This window comes from Eubalaena glacialis, chromosome 13, assembly GCF_028564815.1.
Source record: "Eubalaena glacialis isolate mEubGla1 chromosome 13, mEubGla1.1.hap2.+ XY, whole genome shotgun sequence".
In the NCBI taxonomy this organism is placed as follows: Eukaryota; Metazoa; Chordata; class Mammalia; order Artiodactyla; family Balaenidae; genus Eubalaena; species Eubalaena glacialis.
In genome coordinates this window covers 15211035-15228227 of record NC_083728.1, presented here as the reverse complement: position 1 = coordinate 15228227, position 17193 = coordinate 15211035, and the positions used below count along the sequence as shown (strand labels likewise).

General features: G+C 55.3%; 1 protein-coding gene across 2 annotated transcripts in view; it reads left to right on the top strand.

Moving 5' to 3' along the window:
• Window positions 1-3944: 3944 nt before the first annotated feature.
• The window catches only part of SLC12A5 (solute carrier family 12 member 5), a 35262-nt gene continuing 22013 nt past the window's right edge, over window positions 3945-17193 (top strand). The window contains exons 1-2 of one of the 2 annotated variants that reach the window (XM_061209578.1): window positions 3945-4065; window positions 16923-17017. In XM_061209578.1, coding sequence (XP_061065561.1) covers window positions 3945-4065; window positions 16923-17017 — 216 coding nt within the window. Of the gene's footprint in view, window positions 4066-11419; window positions 11487-16922; window positions 17018-17193 lie in introns of those variants that run through there. The other variant, XM_061209579.1, reaches the window with a different exon arrangement.

Sequence of the window (17193 nt, the reverse complement as noted above, 5' to 3'; positions counted from 1 at the left end):
ACAAAACAACACCTAGAAGGATGTGAATTGCAGCATTGTTCATAGAATGAGAAACTGGCAACAACCTAAATGCGCAGAAGAAAGGCAGTGGATAAATAAAATATGGATCATATACGTGATGATAGGAACTACCCCTAGCACAGCACTGGCTATGTGCCGGGCACCGTTGCACGTGCTTTAGGTGCGTTAACACAGCCAATCCTTAAAACAACCCTATGAGACAGGTACTACTCTTACCTTAGAGGTACTATTACTATTGCTATCACTCCCTCCCCCTGCTTTATAAATGAGGTAACTGTGGCACAGAATTACACAGCTGACCTGCAGTCTCCTAGCTGGTGAGTGGTGACCTTGGGATTGGAATGTGAGCTCTTGGGGTAAATGCTGGGAGGAGAGAAAAAGCAACGGGGTGTTTGGGGGAACTAGAAACGGCTCAGAACTCTACTATGTGGTTTGAGCAGAGAGGATTCTGGAATGGTTGAGATAGGAATGGTGGTGTGGGCTAGATGAGAGAAGGTCGAACTGACAGGCTGAGGAGGATGGATTTGACCCTCCAGGATGGCAGAGGGACTTGACTGAAGGGTCGGGGCAGGTGAGTGGAGGTGATGGGCTTGGTCAGCTTTGATCATCTTCCACACCCCGGGCCCAGGTGGGAGTGTAAGGAGGTGTTCAGGGAACTTCCTCCTAAGCTTCCTGTGGGTGGGGCCCCTCTCTCTTAACTCACCCATTTCTCACTCAGGAATGACCCACTCCCACTGGCGTACAAATATTCCTTAATATGGCTTGTTTAAAATCCCTCTAGACCCCTGTCTCTCAGTTCTGTTCCATTTCTCTACTCCCCACCCCCATCCACAGGAAAACTTCCCCAAAGTACGGTTTCTACTCACTGTCTCCCATTCTCTTCTCAGTCATTTGCAACCTGGCTCCCACTCCACTCCTCCACTGAAATGACTCTCTTCAAAGCCACCTGTGATCTTCCTGTAGCCCGATACAGTGGGTACTTCTCTGGGCTCATTCCATACCATCTCTCGGCTTTTTTGACCCAGTGGATAATGCCCTTCTTCCTGAAATTTTTCTTCACTTGGTCTCTGGGTCACCCCTTCCTCCTGGTTCTCCTCCCCTCTCGCTAGCTGGATCTCCCTCTTTCCAACCTTTAAATGATGGTGTGCCCTTGTGCTCTATCCTTGGACGTCTTCGCTGTGTACGCGCATTCCCTGTGATCTCGTCTAGCCCCGCAGCTTTACACAGCATCTCTCTGCTAAAGACTCCGAAATTTACATCCCCAGCCTTATCCTCTCCCCTGAGCTCCAGAATCAGATGTTCGACTGCCACCTCCGCATGATCCTTAGGTGCCGAAGAGATATCTCAGTACACCGGGTCCACCTGAGCTCTTGGGCTCCACCTTCCAAATATACTCCTCCATTGGTTGTCCCCACCTTAATAAAAGACGACGTCATCTGCCCTCAATCGAGCTTAAAACCTGATCAGTCCTAAAATCTAGGGATCTGTTAAACTCCTTATTCTGGCACAGGGTTTCTCAACCTCGGCACTATTGACAATTTGGATCAAATTATTCTTTGTTGCGGGGGACTGTCCATACATTGTAGGATGTTTGATGTCTTCCTCCAGGAGGTAATGGGATCCATGGACAGATGCTAGACCCATTCAGGGTCAGTCTCCCTCCCTCTATCACGGGCCCTAACATGGAGACAGAGTGCAGGGAGGCGATGGTGAATCTGTGGCTCATGGCTGGCAGTCTTGGTGTAGGACTAGATGGCACAGGTGGCCTCTACCAACTAGATGCAGTGCCACCCTCCTCCAGACAACAAAAACGTTGCCAAACGTTCCCTGGTGGGCAAAACTGCCCCGAGTTGAGAACCATTGCTCTAATGTAACAAACATTCATACAGCTTGACCCGTCATAAGTGTACATTTCAACAAACTGAACACGACTGTCTAACCAGCAACCAGATCAAGAAACAAAACATTCTTAGCACCCTAAAAGCCCCCTCATGCCCCTTTTTAATCACTACCCCTTCATCCCAAGAGTTACCACCATTACTTCTAACAGCTTAAAGATAGATTTTGACTATTTTTTACTTTATTTAAATAGTATTTTACAGTATATACTCTTCTGTGTCTGGCTTTTTTAAAAAAATTAATTTATTTTATTTATTTATTTTTGGCTGTGTTGGGTCTTTGTTGCTGCGCGCGGGCTTTCTCTAGTTGCGGTGAGCGGGGGCTAGCTTGTTGTGGTGCGCGGGCTTCTCATGGCGGTGGCTTCTCTTGTTGCGGAGCACAGGCTCTAGGCCCGCGGGCTGCCGTAGTGGCACGTGGGCTCAGTAGTTGTGGCTCGCAGGCTCTAGAGCACAGGCTCAGTAGTTGTGGCGCACGGGTTTAGTTGCTCCGCGTCATTTGGGATCTTCCCGGACCAGGGCTCACACCCGCGTCCCCTGCATTGGCAGGTGGATTCTTAACCACTGCGCCACCAGGGAAGTCCCTGTGTCTGGCTTTTATTCCATGTTATATTTGTGAGATTTATCCATATTGTTTATGAATTATAGACTGTTCATTCCCACTACTGTTTTCACTGTATTCACATACCATTACTTATTTGCCCATTTTACTGTTTATGGTTACTTGGGTAGTTTCTGATTAGAGGCTATTACAAATAACGCTGCTATGAACATTCTTGTAAATGTCTTCTGGTGAACATGGGCAGCCATTTCTTTGGGGCATATACCTTGGAGTGGAATTGCTGAGTAGACAGGTATGTATAAGTTCAGCTTTAGCTGACAGAACAATTTTCCCAAGTGGTGATGCCCATCTATACTCCCACCAGCAGCGCATGAGAGTCTAGGAGTCCTCCTTGACTCCTCTTTCCTTTACATGCAATGTCTAATCCAGCAGCAGGTCCTGTAGGTTCTACTTCCAAAATGTATCTGGAATTGGACAACTGCCACCACCCTAGCCCGGCTATCATCACCTCTTACCTGGGGGTTGCAGGAGCCTCCTAATTGACTCCCAGCTTCCACTCCTGCCCTTAGTTGAGTCTTCACTCAGCAGCCATCATTCCCCTACTCAAAAAGTTCCCATGACTTCCCTTGTAGATTAGAAAAGAATCCAGACTCCTCCCTGAAGCCTTCAAGAGACCATCGATCTGCCCTCCTCTCCTCCCTCACCTCCATCACTCTACTCTCCGTTCACTCTGCTCCAGACACACTGGCCTTCTTGCTGCTCCCTGAACAGTCCAGGCTTCTTTTCACCCCAGGGCCTTTGTACTTGCTATTTTCTCTGCTAGAGAGCTCTTCCCCCAGATCTTTGCTTAGCTGGCTCCTTCTCATCAGTGAGGTCTCAGGTGAAATATCACATCTTCTGAGAGGTCTTCTTAGACCATCCCCTAAAGTAGTCCTTCCCCCTAGTCATTACCCCTTGGCCCTACTTTTTCTTCTTGACATATACCACAGTCTCAAATTATCTTGTCTGTGCGTTTGCTCACTTGTAATCTTTCTCCTCTCACTCATTAGAATTTGAGCCACACGAGGGCAGGAAGCCAGTCGATCTCATCCAGTGCTGTATCAGTACCTAGCACCAAAGCCTCAAACACAGGCGCGCTATCAAGATGTGCTGAATGAGTGAATTAAACCCAGGTGTTTAGGAGACCCCAGCCGAGGAGGGACCGGGCTCCTGGTGCAGGGGTGGCTCTCAGCAGCAGGTTGGATCCTCAAGCGCTTCCAGTGGAATTGACAGCCCAGGGCCTCAAAGCGCAGTGGCCAGATACAGCGGCTCAGCACAGCGGGCACTAGGACCCTGCGCGGCGCCGCGGCCGGCGGGGGGCGGCCGGCGGGGATGGGGGAATAAGCTCTTTCTGCCTCCTGGAGCCCGGCTGCGGCCACTTGTGCGATCCGGGCCCGTACCGCGGCCGCCCGGCTCCTTTCCGCACCATGAGCCGCAGGTTCACTGTCACTTCGCTGCCCCCCGCGGGGCCTGCCGGGACCTCTGACTGGGAGTCCCACCGGCATTCAGCAGCCGATCTCGGTCGCCTCTCAGGGGAAGACGCCAAAGGTAGAGGCCGCAGGGGGCGGGGCCTGCCGGAGTGGGGCGGGGCGAGATAAGGGGAGGGGACACGGTGGGCGGGTCTTCTGTTGGGAGGGGTGGGACCAGGACTGGTAGGCAGAGGGTCCCAGCCGGAGGCCAGAGAAGGGAGAGGAGGTGGAACCTAGGGAACTGGGGGAAGGCTGAAGGGAAATGATGAAGGGAGGGACCACATTGAGGTGGGAGGGGACACAGGGAAGAGGGTGGGGCTAGAGGCGAAGGGGCGGATCTTATAAAGAAGCTAGGGTCCAGGGGGCTGGGCCGGAGCGCAATAAAGGGGCAGGGTCATCTCGGGTAGGGGGCGGGACCAGAGGGAGAGAAGGTGGAACCAGGGAAAGGGAGGGCCGTGTGCGTCCACAGCCAATGGGTGGAGGCAGGACTATCTCGTTCTGGGGGCAGAAAAGGGCGGGACCAGAGACGAAGGGGTTGGGCTAGTAGTATAGGGGTGGAGTTGAGGGCGGGAGGAAACATGAGTCCGGGTCGCCAGGTCTCCAATCCTCAGTCACCCAGGAGGCGTCGCGGACAGCGCCTGGGGATCCCGGGAAGAAGACAGGAGAATGAGAAATTTGGACCCCGGGCAGCTAGATCCTGGCAGGATTCCGTGGGCACTCTAGTCCCGTCCCTGGGGGATTCACTTAGGTCCTTCTACTCCAGCTTCACAAGCGGTGGGTGGAGCGAGCTCAGGCTGTTCTGGGGGCGTCTTCCTGGAGGGCCCACTGCAGTGATCTTGTAATGGAAGTTACATGCAGGGTACAGAAGAGAGAGGAGGGAAGGGATCCTTCTAGGCTTCGGTGAAGAATTAGCATCCTGGATACACGCGCAGTCTTCTCCGCAGGGGCCACTTGTCAGCGGTCCCCTGCCTGACTCTGGGCCCTTCAGGTCTGGAAGGAACGTGGAGAATTCGCTTGAAGTGGCCCCAGCGCGGGGAGGAGGAAGAGCCTCCCCGGGCCGCCAGGGGTCGCTGCTGAGCCGCAGGTGAGCTCACCCTGACCCCAGCAAAACTAAGCACCAAAAACCCTTTAGGGGTTTATTTGGTGAACCTCTGCATTGGATAGATGACCAAACTGAGGCCTATATTTCAGCATGGCTCCAGTCCCGTGAACCAACCGCCTCCTGGACGTTGTCATTCAGATTTTTGGGGGCTCTTTCCTTTCTTCATCTTTCCCATAATCTGTCTGCCCCTTTTCTCATTTTCAGGAATGCCTTACCATTAGCTTACAGATTTAAAAGTCAGAGCTCTAGAAGCCATTCTCAACGCCCCCTTTTCTCTTCCCACCAGATCTGATTGGTCCTCATGTCTTGGCCACTTCACCTTCAAAATTTATCCTGAATCTGGCCACATCTCTCCTCCTGTCATCATCACCCTGGTCCAAACCTCCATCATCTCTCACGTGGCCATGACCACAGCCTCCTCACTGGTCTGCCTGCCTCCAATCCTGTTCACACCACACAACCCCCCCCTGCCCCCCCATCGCTTGTAGGATAAATGGCAAACCCTTTAGTCTGTCATTCAAACCCTTCCCTCATCTGCTCCTGGTATACCTGTCCGTGTCCTTCTCCCACCTCCATTAGCCAGGGAAACTCCTCCTCACTCTGTAAGTTATAGCTCATTTAACCTTTTCTGAAAATCTTTTTCACGTTCCCTCACTTCCAGGCAGAGGCAGACATTCCTCTTCTGCCTGCCCACTGCACTATTATAGCACATGTCCCAATGGATGGAAGTTATTTACTTGTGTGTCTCCTACATCTCAAGGGCAGGGACCACATCCTTTTAACTTTGTGTTCTGAGTACCAAGCCCACAGCCTGGCACTTAGTAGGTGCTTACTGCTCATCAGATGAGAGGGGGAGTGGCTGTAGACTCCTGCTTCCCCTACCTTGCCTTCTCTCCTGTCATTCCCCACCCCCTGGCCTGAGAATAAGATGGCTCGCTCTCTTATCCCAAGGTGACTGTTCCGTCTTCCCATTCCCATTTCCAAGCTCTTGCATAATGAAGTAAAATACGGCTCCCAGTGTTGGGTGTGCAGGTGTGTGTGCAAATTGGAGGTGAATCTGGAACGCTGTGGGCTTGTGGCAGAGGCGGTGTGTGTGTGTCTTTGCATGTCTTGAGGGAGAAGCATCCCACGCTAGCTCTGGTGACCTGTGGGGCAGTCAGTGAGTCAGTGCTTACGTGTGTCGTTGTATGCCAGTGTGTTGATGGGCATGTTGATGTGTGTATTTGTGTCTATCTGTGGGATGGGTACCTGTGTGCATGAGTTTACTGAAGTTCCATCTTGAGAGTAATTTGGGGATTTTTAACCTCTTAGGCCCTGAGACAGCCTCCACACCTCTCCTTGGTAGGTCGCTACATGGGGAAGTGCACAAGAGCTCCCTAGGGGAACGTAAAATCTGCTGGTATCTTTCCCACAGCTGTTTTTGTGCCAGTGCTCTGGCCCCAGGGGGATGCTCTCCCCACCTGTTGTCATCACCCAGGCCCCTTAGGGAGAGATGGCAGCATGTGGAAGGTGGGGGAAGGTTTTGTAGGTCATTTACATACAAGTCTTATCTTTCATTCTGGACCCAGGGAGTGGAGTTTGCCCCTGGAGGTGCTTCCTGCTGCCAGGAGATCAGCTATAGGTGGGAATGCGACTTACAGGGGAGGAAAGAAGCAAGTCAGAAGGTGATCCTTGAATCTACCACTAACACTGGGGGGCAGCCCACATGCCTCAGTTGCCTCATTTGTACCATGGGAAGATCGATGGTGACTGGGCTGGATAGAATTGAACCTGGGACCAACTGTTACAATTCTGAGCTACTCCCCCATCCCTTTGCACCACTCCCTGCTGTGCCTCAGTTTCTCATAGAGGAAGACAGGGCACTGGGAAGAGCGCTGGGCCTGGTTAAGACTAACAGGAGTTGGGATGTGTCCCCATGGAGTGAGAGGGAGCCAACTTATGCTAGGGGGATGGAGCGAGATCACAATGTAGCCTATCCACTCTCTAGCACAGCCTCTGTGGTGTGGCCTTGGGCACATTGCTTCCCCTCTCTGGGCCTCAGTTTCCCCATCTGTAGTATAAAGAAGTTGAACAGGAAGCTACCTGAGGGTCCTTCTAGCCATAAAAATGCTCAGATTCTTTGATGATCTAGAAGGGTGATGTTCTCTACCTCCCCCATACCCAAACCTCATGTTTCAGTCTCTTTATCTGTAAATTGGGAAGAATGACACTGAATTATTGGCAAAAATACCTGATCTGGAGATCTCCAGCCTATCCAAGGAGTTCTCCAGTCACCCACTCCTCAAGCCAGGACTCAGAACCTCACGGCCCAGTACCTCAGCCCAAGGTGAGCCCTGGAAATCTCCATGGCAACAAACTGGTTATGAACGGGGCTGTAGTTGCCATGGTGATGGGCTGCTCTCTCTCTCTCTCTCTCTCTCTCTCTCTCTCTCTCTCTCATCCCCCTCATCTCCCCTCCCCTCTTCTCAATGAACCAGAGCGATCTGCGGGCACCAGCTCTCCAGGTGGGGTGGGGATGGGGGTGAGTACAGTGAGAAAGGGGTCCTGGTTGAGAAAGAGGGAAGACGGGCTGAATCTGTAGAGGAATGGGGGGCTGTTGGGGTGCCATTTCCATGGTGACAGGGCTGCAGCCTGTTAATTAAGCCCCCGGTTACCACGGAGACGATGGTGGTTGACGTGTCTGCTGCGAGCCCTGTGTGTATGGGGTGTGCTCTGTGCCGGACTCGTCAATTCACTGCAAGGGTCTGGGGTCTGGAGGACGGGGCCTGCAGGTGGGGGAGAGAAGAGTGAAGAAAGGAGTTCAGGGCCTTGGCTCCATGAGGCCAGAGCTGGGGGTGGGTGGGTTAGGCCGTGGGGCTAATGATATAGAGACAAAGATGGATGGGGATTAAGCCATAATGAGGAACACTGTGCCTGCCTTTCATGGAAAGAGGACCCAGTCAGGTGGCTCCAGTTTCTTCCAGACAGCTCCTTGTCCTGATTCAGTGGCTGGGGCCCTGGGCTGCAGGTCAGGAAGCCAGATTCTAGTCCCCAGTCTGCCACAAGTTCACCTCATGGAGAAAATTTGTACCTTTCCATTTCTAGACTCCAATTTCCCCATAAATGAGGACTGACTAAAAAAATAACTTACAAAGTTCCTTCCAGTTCCCAAATCCTGATATTTAGGAGGCAGCTTCCCTGACCTTTTTTCTCTCTGAGAAGCATAAGGTGGGAGGAGAGAGGAATTTTAGAGACTCAGAGTTTAGAAATAAGACCCTGCCCAGCTCTGCATCTCGTGATGCTTTAATGAGAAGATTCCTCTGGCCCTAGATCTTCCAAGGGCTCTGGGTGGGGAAGCGGTGCTGAGCGGGCAGCCATGTTCCTGGGGCTCAGAGCTGAGGGTCATCTTACTGGCCAAGGCCAGGCTGGCAGTGCAGGAGGTGCCTGCAATGTGTTTTCTGAAAGCCTCACTGCAGAGGGTTGGCCTGAGGCCAGAATAGGGATCAGTCTTCTTGAGAGGTGGCGGGGGGGGGTGTGAATCAAAGGACCGGGGTCTCCCCTTGCGGCTGTCTCTTCACTTGGTCTTGTCTCCTCATGAAGAGCTCCCTGGCTTTAGTCTGAGATAAATTGAGAGAGCACTGAGAGTTTTCAGGGTGGGAAGAAGGCCCATGGATTATGCAGCCTAACCCTTTCATTTTACAGATGGAGATACTCAGGCCCTGAGAGGAACTCAGTTTTGCCCAAGGAAACACAGAGTCTGAGGGCAGAGGACAGACAGCACCACTATCTCCTGAATCCCAGATGCCTTGTGAGATAGGAGGTCTGGTGAGGGTGGACAGATGGGACAACAAGGGGAAGAGGATCACCCCTGCCTTCACCTATACTCCCTTGGGATCTAGCTTTTCTCCATGGGCGGGCTCAGTCCCTGAGCAGCCAGGGCTCTGGACCACAAATGAAGAGAAATACCCCCAGGGGAACATCCCAGACCCGGGATTGCTGAAAAACCTCAGTACTTATTTCACAGCACTTCTCAAACAAACATACTACACATTTTACTATATTACCTGTCTCTACAGAGTAGTAGAAAACCATAATGGTGGTGATGGTGGTGGTGGTGGTGGTGGTGGTGTGTGGAGTGCTTAGAAATTCTTGCACACTGGCCTACCCACCTGCAACCCTTTAAACCCCTGTCACCAATCCAAACTCACTGCACTTTTTTGTGTGTGTGGTTTTCTCTCTGGGAAAGCCAAGAGGACCAATTCTCACACCTGGTCTGAATACCTAGCTCTCCACCCTAAAGAGTCCTCTGGCATCCATAAAACACAGTGGCAGGGATATCTTACTGGTGGATCCCTCAGAGGGCCCCTTCAGTCAGCTGCTGAAGACTCTGGTTGACCCAATCTGAAGCCACTGACAAATATGCGACAACGGAATCTGAGCAGCGGGCCCTGTCCATGGTCCTGAAAACTCCCATCCTAGAACTGGGCCTCTGGTCGTGTGGATAGTTTTGTTTTGTTTTGCTTTGTGTTTTAAGGATCCTTGAAGGTCTCTGGGCCCACCTCCAATTGCAAGCTGAGAGGCCACTCCAGCTGCACGTCTGAAGTCTGAGCGCAAGAAAAGGGAGAGAGCTCATCTCCGACCCAGTCCCTGTTCCTTTCTTAGTAGCCAAGGATCAGAGGCCACTGAGCAGTTTGGATATGACTGCATTCTTGTCCCTTCTATTGGAGGCAGGACCCATTTAAAAAGAGGTTATGTTGAGGAAAAGAGTCCGAAACTGGAATAAAGGAAACTGGATTCTAGACCAAGTTCTGCCATTCATTGGCATAGCGTCCACAGGCAGTCATCTGCCCCCCACCCTTTGGGCCTTAGCTTTTTCACCTGTAAAATGAAAGCAGTGCATTAGCTAAGATGATTGACACGATCCTCTCCAGCCCTGGACCTCTCCTGGAATTTAGAGGGCTAGTGTTGGAGGCTTGGGTGAGTCTGAAAATCATTTCCCCTTGATCTGCTCTCCTCCTTGGATGTTTAGGTTTTTCCAGGGACTCAAAGGGTCCAAACCTCTGATGCCGCTTCCTGAGATCTCTCCACCCCTGGCTCAAGCCTGGATTCTAGGGGTGCTGAGGGGTCCCAGGACAATCAAGCCTCTAGGGGACTGGTGTCAGGGGAGGGGGAGGAACACAGAAAGCATGTCAGTTCTGGAATCCTCAGAAAGCAATCCTGGATTAGGGGATTAGACACTCTCGCCCCGGGAGAAAATCTGGTCCCAAACCGACAGGCGGCCTCATTCTCCCCTCCCCCACTCTGTTCCCGGCCAGCCTCCCACCAGCCTGCCCTCCCTAAAGGCTGCACCATCCCCAGTGGGGAGGCAGCGCTCCCTGAAACCTCACTGCTGCCTTCTCTCTTCCTCACCACCTCTCCTTCCCAGGGTCATTCCACAGTCAGAGGGTCCTTGTCTTTGGACTCCAGTGATTTGCCTTGGAGGTGAGATGCTAAGACTTCTATCCGTCTAAGCACAGTAAAGTATTCACGGCAACTCCTCAGACTCATGCCTCCCATTTTAAGACAGGATGAGCCAGACAGTTCAGCCCGTGACCCTGAACCCCATGGGGGCAGCACTGTGCTTCAGTTAAAGGCTCTGGCCTCCACACATCCCTAGCTCCAACCTCTTGAACAGTGATTATGGGAGAGGGTCTGGTTCTCCACCGTTCTTCGGGGCTGGCCTTCCCAGCTTTGCAGACAGGCTCTCCAGGGACCCATATTCCATGGCGCCCTACCCCTGCCGCCTCAGCCCCCCTCATCTTCCCTCTAGGGGGAGGATGACCCTCGGCCAGGCAGCCGCTGCGGGGCCGCCTCCCCGCGGCCGCGACCTAGTTCCCTGCCGTTATTTTTAGGGCGCGGGATGGCACCTGCCCACGTGCCGGCCCCGCCTGCGCCGGAGAGTGGGGGGCGGGCGGAGCTACGTCTGCTCAAGGGAGGCGAGGTCCCCATCCCCCGCAGCACCCTCTCCATCCCACCCGCGCAAGCCCCCAGTTTTCGTGCGAGGGGGCCTCCAAGAGCGCACTGCCCGCCCCTCGTCCCCTCTTCTTTCTCCCTCCCGCGCTCCCCCCCGCAAAACCCCGCCAGTGGCTCATGCCTCCTGCATACGGGATGAGGTGAGCAGCGCCGCCGCTGAGAGGGGGCGCGCGCGGGTGTGAGCGTGTGTCCGTGTGCGAGTGTGTGTGCGCCGGGCGGGCGGGCACTGCAGCTTCTTCCTCCGTGGAGCGGAGAGCGAGAGAGAGCTAGAGCGAGCGAGAGAGCGGCGAAGGCAGGCAGAGGGGCGCGGGTGAGGCGTCGCAGCCATCCCCGGGCCCGGCGCCGCGCCGCCACCATGCTAAACAACCTGACGGACTGCGAGGACGGCGATGGGGGAGCCAACCCTGGTAAGCAGCGGCCCGGGGGCGGCGAGGAGAGGAAGCGGCTCTGGGGTTAGAGGCAGAGCGGGGGCCGCCTCCTTCAGAGGAGAGGCGGGGATTGACCGGGGCGGTGGGCGCCCAAGGCGGCCTGGAGCCCAGCTCCATTGGAATGCGCCAGGCACTGTACGAGGTGCTGGAATGCGCCGCGCCCGGGGACAGGGCTGGGGGCCAAGGGGCTGCCATTGCCCGCGGCCCGGGGGCAGACGTGGGTTAGCTAAGCGGGGGAGGCGGTGGGAAGGGGTTGGAAGAGCTAGAACGGGCTGACGTGTAGCTCGACGGGAGGGAGGAGGGCTCCTTTTCCCGAGGAGGGACCCTGGCGTCCTGGCGCAGAGCGCGGGGGTTGCGGGGGGCGCAGTCTGCGGCAGTCCCTCGCTCTGAGACTTCCAGCTGAAAGATGGGGGGAAGGTGCCTATGGGGGGATTGGAGCCATATGACAGCCCTCGTCCGGCTGCGGTGTCTCCTTAAGGGGTCACTTGATGCGGTCCGGGCCTCCTCCCCCAAAGCTGCCCGGGGTCCGACCTCAGACCGAAGCGTACCCCCCCCCCGGGGATTTTCAGCTCTACTTTGCGGAATCTCCTTCTCCCTCTCGCGTTCCCGTGGGTTCGGGACGGGAAGCAAGATCACCCTCCTTTCTTCCCCCTTTCCCCTTCCTCTGGGTACCCTGGCATAGCAGTGTGGTTTCAAGGGCGGGGCAGGGGGGAGTCTTTCCAGTCAGCTCTGCTAGCTTCCCCAGTGAGGCCTCGGGAATGGGGTCCCAGCGGCCGAATTCCTGGCGCCGTGGCGCGGACACTGCGGACGCGCTGCGGCGGGTGCGGAGACTCGCTAGGAGCAGAGGGGCTTGGAGCGAGTCCGTTCGCGGCTCCCGCTCTCCTCCGCGCTTTCCCTGCTCCGAGGTCTGCGAGGCCAGCCACCCCCTCGGGCTCTCGGGCCCCCCACCGCCCCCCCCCCCACGCGGTCTCAGCCGCCCAGCACGGCTGTCAGCCGCCCCCAGCCCCCACCCTCCAGCGGCGCTGCGTCCCTTGCGCACTAGCGCGCCTCCCGCTCTGGCTGCGCTCAGCGCCTCAAACGCTCCCCTGGGCATTGCTTGACCCTCTGGGCCGAGACTCCTGCAGACCTCCCCCAGGGATGGCCCAAGGCTGAAAGAGCAGGGTCTTCCAGGGACCGGCAGCCTGGCCTTGAAGTCCTCCGGATCCTGGGTCCAAGTCAGAGCCAAGGGGCCGCTTGGGAAGTCTGTGGACACCAGGGTCCCCGATCCTTTGTCTGACACCCCTTCTTCCTCCCTGAGGCTGAGTACGGGTAGGAACTACTAGCTGCCTAACTCATCCATCTCCACAGTGACCCTGAGGTTACCTCAATCCGCAGCCGCCCTCCTCCACAGCGGGCTTAGGCTGCGGGAGGGAGGGGGTTTGGCGAAGTCGAGTTCTTAGCAGAGCCCGGCATCCCGTCGCGGTTCCTAGCGAACGAAGGGGGGCCATTTCCACCTGGGATCCCCTTCAGATGTCACCACTCTGAGGAGGGGGCCTCTGCTCCCGCAGACACGGGGTATGGGTCCAATCCCCCAGTCCCTGCTTTCTCTACCCTGAGGATGGCGTCTTACTGGGCGCCATGGGATTTCCATGGGGGTCTCACGTGGCCTAGAAAAGTGGCCTCTGTGTGTGGAGCAGGAGGCAAACTAGGAACTCCCTTCAGTTCTGCCCCCTCCCCATAAGTTTTCCAGACTCTGAGTGTAGCAGGCTCATGGGGAGACTTTCTCCCTAGATATCAGTGTCCAGGATTTGGAACTAGAGTGGCCAGGACCTGGGTCTGGCATTTTGGGTCCCAGAGAGAGAAAGAAGGCCTCCCAGTGGTGCCTGGAGATGATGATAGGGCGCTCTAAGGACCTACTGGGCTTGAGGGAAGACCACCAGACCGAGAACCACTGAGATCTCTGAACTTAGGTTCTTGGAAATGTAGGAGGGGACCTGGGTCCTGACCTGGGGAGGTGGGAATGACCAGAGTAAGACGGCTCCTGTGGACTAAAGAACACAAGGATATTGTCTCTGGCCCCCAGGTCTCCTTTCCTCTTGGGGTCTGACGCCTTCCCCTACTCCCCCGATCTGGCTTGGGGATTCCCCCAGGCCTGGCCCCAGGCCCCCAGGGGAGGCTCCTTAGCCCGCGCCGCTAGCCTGTTTCCTCCCCGGGAGCTCTGGCCGCCGCCGCTTAATTGAAAGCCGATTCGGGCTGAGAGCTCCCAGGGGGCGGGGGCGGGGGCCGAGAGGTCTCAGCCTCAGTCTGGCCCTGCCTCTCGCGCGCGCGCCGCACGGCGCTCTCCCATCATCCTGACTCCTGGCTCTGGGGAATCAGGGCGAGTTCCCCCTTCGTAGTCCTGCTCCTCTGAGAACTCATGAAGCTCACCCCTCCCCTTCAACCGGTGTTCCAGGGAGGGGACAAAATCAGCCCTGGCAGACGAGACCGGGGGCCTGGCGTCCCACCCAGGCGGCGGGTGGAAAGGTGGGACCCAGGACAAGCCTACGAACCGCCCCCTCCCCTGCCCTCATCTCGGGGCTGGGATCCGGCCGGGAGTCTGGATCCGCGCTGCGCGTCGCGTTACATAAGCCGCTGCGGACGCGAGGCCGGCTCTGCTCCGCGCGGCGCTCTCTGCCCGCGCCGTCGCCATGGAGACCGGCGCGGGGCTGCGTAGATGCCGGGTCTCAGGCCGGGACGCCCCCCATTCCCACCCTGCACGCGCCCCGCGCCCCCACGAAGGAGGAGGGGAGGGGGTGTGAAAGGAATGGGGGGCTCTCGTGTCTGGCTGTCCTGCCCCTAAGAGCAGACGCTGTGGAGAGAGGAACCCAGTCCCACAGGAGACAGGGCCCCTAAATCTTGCTGCCGGGGAAGGCGTGTGGGATAGGGAGCCCAGGCTGGACGGGGTACCACGTCTATTAGTAATCGTAATTGTAACAGTAACGGCAGTAGCTACACTTAGGTGCCAGGCACGCCCAACAGGCATTATTTCACTTAATCCCCACAACAGCCCTATGAGTTAAACACCATTATTATCCCTTTGCAAAGTAGGAAACTGAGGCTTAGTTTAAGTGACTTGCCCAACGTGTCGACACAGCCACCAAAGTTGGGACTGGAACCTAAATCTCCTTGGCTCCAACCTGTTTTCTTAACCATTAAGAAATTTCTTCTCACCTCATCCCCCTTCAACCCCTCTAGTTACCACCATAGTGTGATAGGAACACGAGGCATCTTGCCAGCATTTTAAAAGGAGGAGGGACCCACCTCGCTTTTATTTCTCCTTTTCTCTGGCCCCAAACAGCTCTTCTGAGACGCTGGGGGTCAGGAAGGGAGCCTGGGGGAATTCACCTCTACAGACTTTTTCCTGAGCACCTATTACATGCCAGGCTCCCACTGGGAGGACCGGTCTGCGAGTCCCAGGAACCCCCATATGTGAGGAAAAGAGTGAGCTGGTGGAGGCCCCTGTTGGGAGCAGGAGTTCTTGGCTTGATGAGTGAAGTGGAGGTGGCGACAGGAGACGGTGGTGGGTTTCCCTTGAGGATGTGAGGCATCACTTCCACAATTTTGAGTCGGGATGAGATGGGTTATAGCAGCTCATGCTCTGGGGATGGACCCTGGCTGAGAGACGAAGGAAGGTTTCCAGGAGGAGAGGATGGGGAGGATTTGAGGAGATGGGGAGAGAGAGAGAGAGATCAGGAGATGAGGGGACAGGAAATTCAGAATATGTAGGGCCTCAACTTCACTTCTGTTTCGGTCATTGGAGAGTTTCTCCGGAGTCCAAAGAGATGTCTACTGCTGGGATTCAGCCCTGAAACTGAGAAAGTGTGATGGCTGGAGCCAAGGGAGTGTGTCTGTGGAGGGCCCCTTATATCTCTTTGAAAGGACCCTCTCCTTAATGCCCTAGAGACTTTCTTCTTGGGTGATCTCCTCCGGGCACACGGTTTCACACACTTCCTACACCCTTTTCATGGGCTACCCCCATGTCTTCCTCCTGTCCGGCCTCTCTCCTGGGCCCCAGACTGATCCGTACATCCAAGTGATTCTGGACATATTCACTTGAGTGTCCTATAGCGCCTCACCAGCAATCAAATTCAGCAACTTCCCCACCCCCAATCTCCTTCTTCCCCCTGTTTATTAAATAGCACCATATCCACCCATTTACCCATGCTAGAAACCCAGGCATTATCCTAGATTCCTCCTTCCCACATCCTCAAATATGTGGCATAGAAATGTGTGCCAATAATTCTGGAGTCTATTCATTGTTCCACACTGCTTCTGGTCTGGGTATCATTGGCCCTTGCCCAGATTTCTGAAAGTCCCTAACTAGCTTCTGTATTCTTCATCTAAAGGCCAGAGCAATTGCTCTAAAACACAAATCTGTTCATGGTATTTTTTTGCCTGAAACTCTTCAATGATATCCCATTGTCCTCTGGATGAAGTCCAAAATCCTTAACATGGCCGGCTAGTCGTTTAAGGACCCGGCCCACAGTTACCTTCCTAGCCTCATTTTTTTTACATGCTACTCCCCATCCTTGCCCCCCACCCCACCATGCCCCTTCCTTAGACTCCTGCCAGATCAAGCTTCTTCCAGCTCCTCTAACCCACTCCTCTCACTCTCACCTCTGGGCCATCGAACATGCTGTTCTGCTGTTCTATCTGCCTGGAACACCCTCCCGCCTCCCTCCCAGTCTAGCTCTTACTCATCCTTCAGTTCTCAGCCGACACGTCACTTCCTCTGGGAAGCCTTCCGTGACCTCCCAGGCTGGGCTGAATGCTTCTCCTGTGTTACCACAGCTCTTCTTTCATATTCTACCGCGGACCTGATCACCCTGGGTTGGAAATTCCTGGCTGCTGGTTTATCTCCCCTGCCTTTGGGTTCCCCAAGGGCTAGGATGGTGTCTTATTCTGTGTTTTACTCCCCCACGCCCATGCCCACACTGGCACACAGGAGACATCCAGTAAATACTCGTTGCCTGAAGATGAATGAGGGACATAGGAGATGCCCAAGGGGGTCACTCTTCCGAGAGGTGGAGTATCCTTGGGGCCTCAGCTGCAGTGTTCTCTGCCTTCCCCCCTAGGAAAGAGCATGCTCCCCCCCCCAAACACCAGGATGGGCTAGTTATGGTCAAGGAGGGGACGCTGGAGAGTCTAGGGTGCCCTGATGAATGAAGTAGGACCCCCAAGAGCAAGGGAGCACTTCCACATTCATTAAACACCCCGTACGAGCCAGGGAGCGCGCTAGGCTCTTCGTATGCGCTGTCAACTCAAATTCTGCAAGGGAGGCAGTATTAGCTCCAGTTTTCCATTGTGCAGAGAGTTAAAGTGGCCACTCAGCTGGCCGTCCAGGTATGTGGGCAACAATCGGCTGGTGCCAGGCCCCTGACTCCTCCGCCTTCTCAGGTGACGGCAACCCCAAGGAGAGCAGCCCCTTCATCAACAGCACCGACACGGAGAAGGGCAAGGAGTATGATGGCAAGAACATGGCCCTGTTTGAGGTGGGTTGCTAGGGGAGTTGGGCCTCCAGCCACAGTTCACCTCCCCCTTGGTCAGCCACTCCCTCCCTCCTTCCCTGGGGAGCAGTCCCCTCCTCTCCCTCTCTCCCTCAGGTCCACCTGCTTCCTGGAACCTCCCTGTCATTTCTTCTCCTCCCTTTTTCCCCTGCTACCCCCCT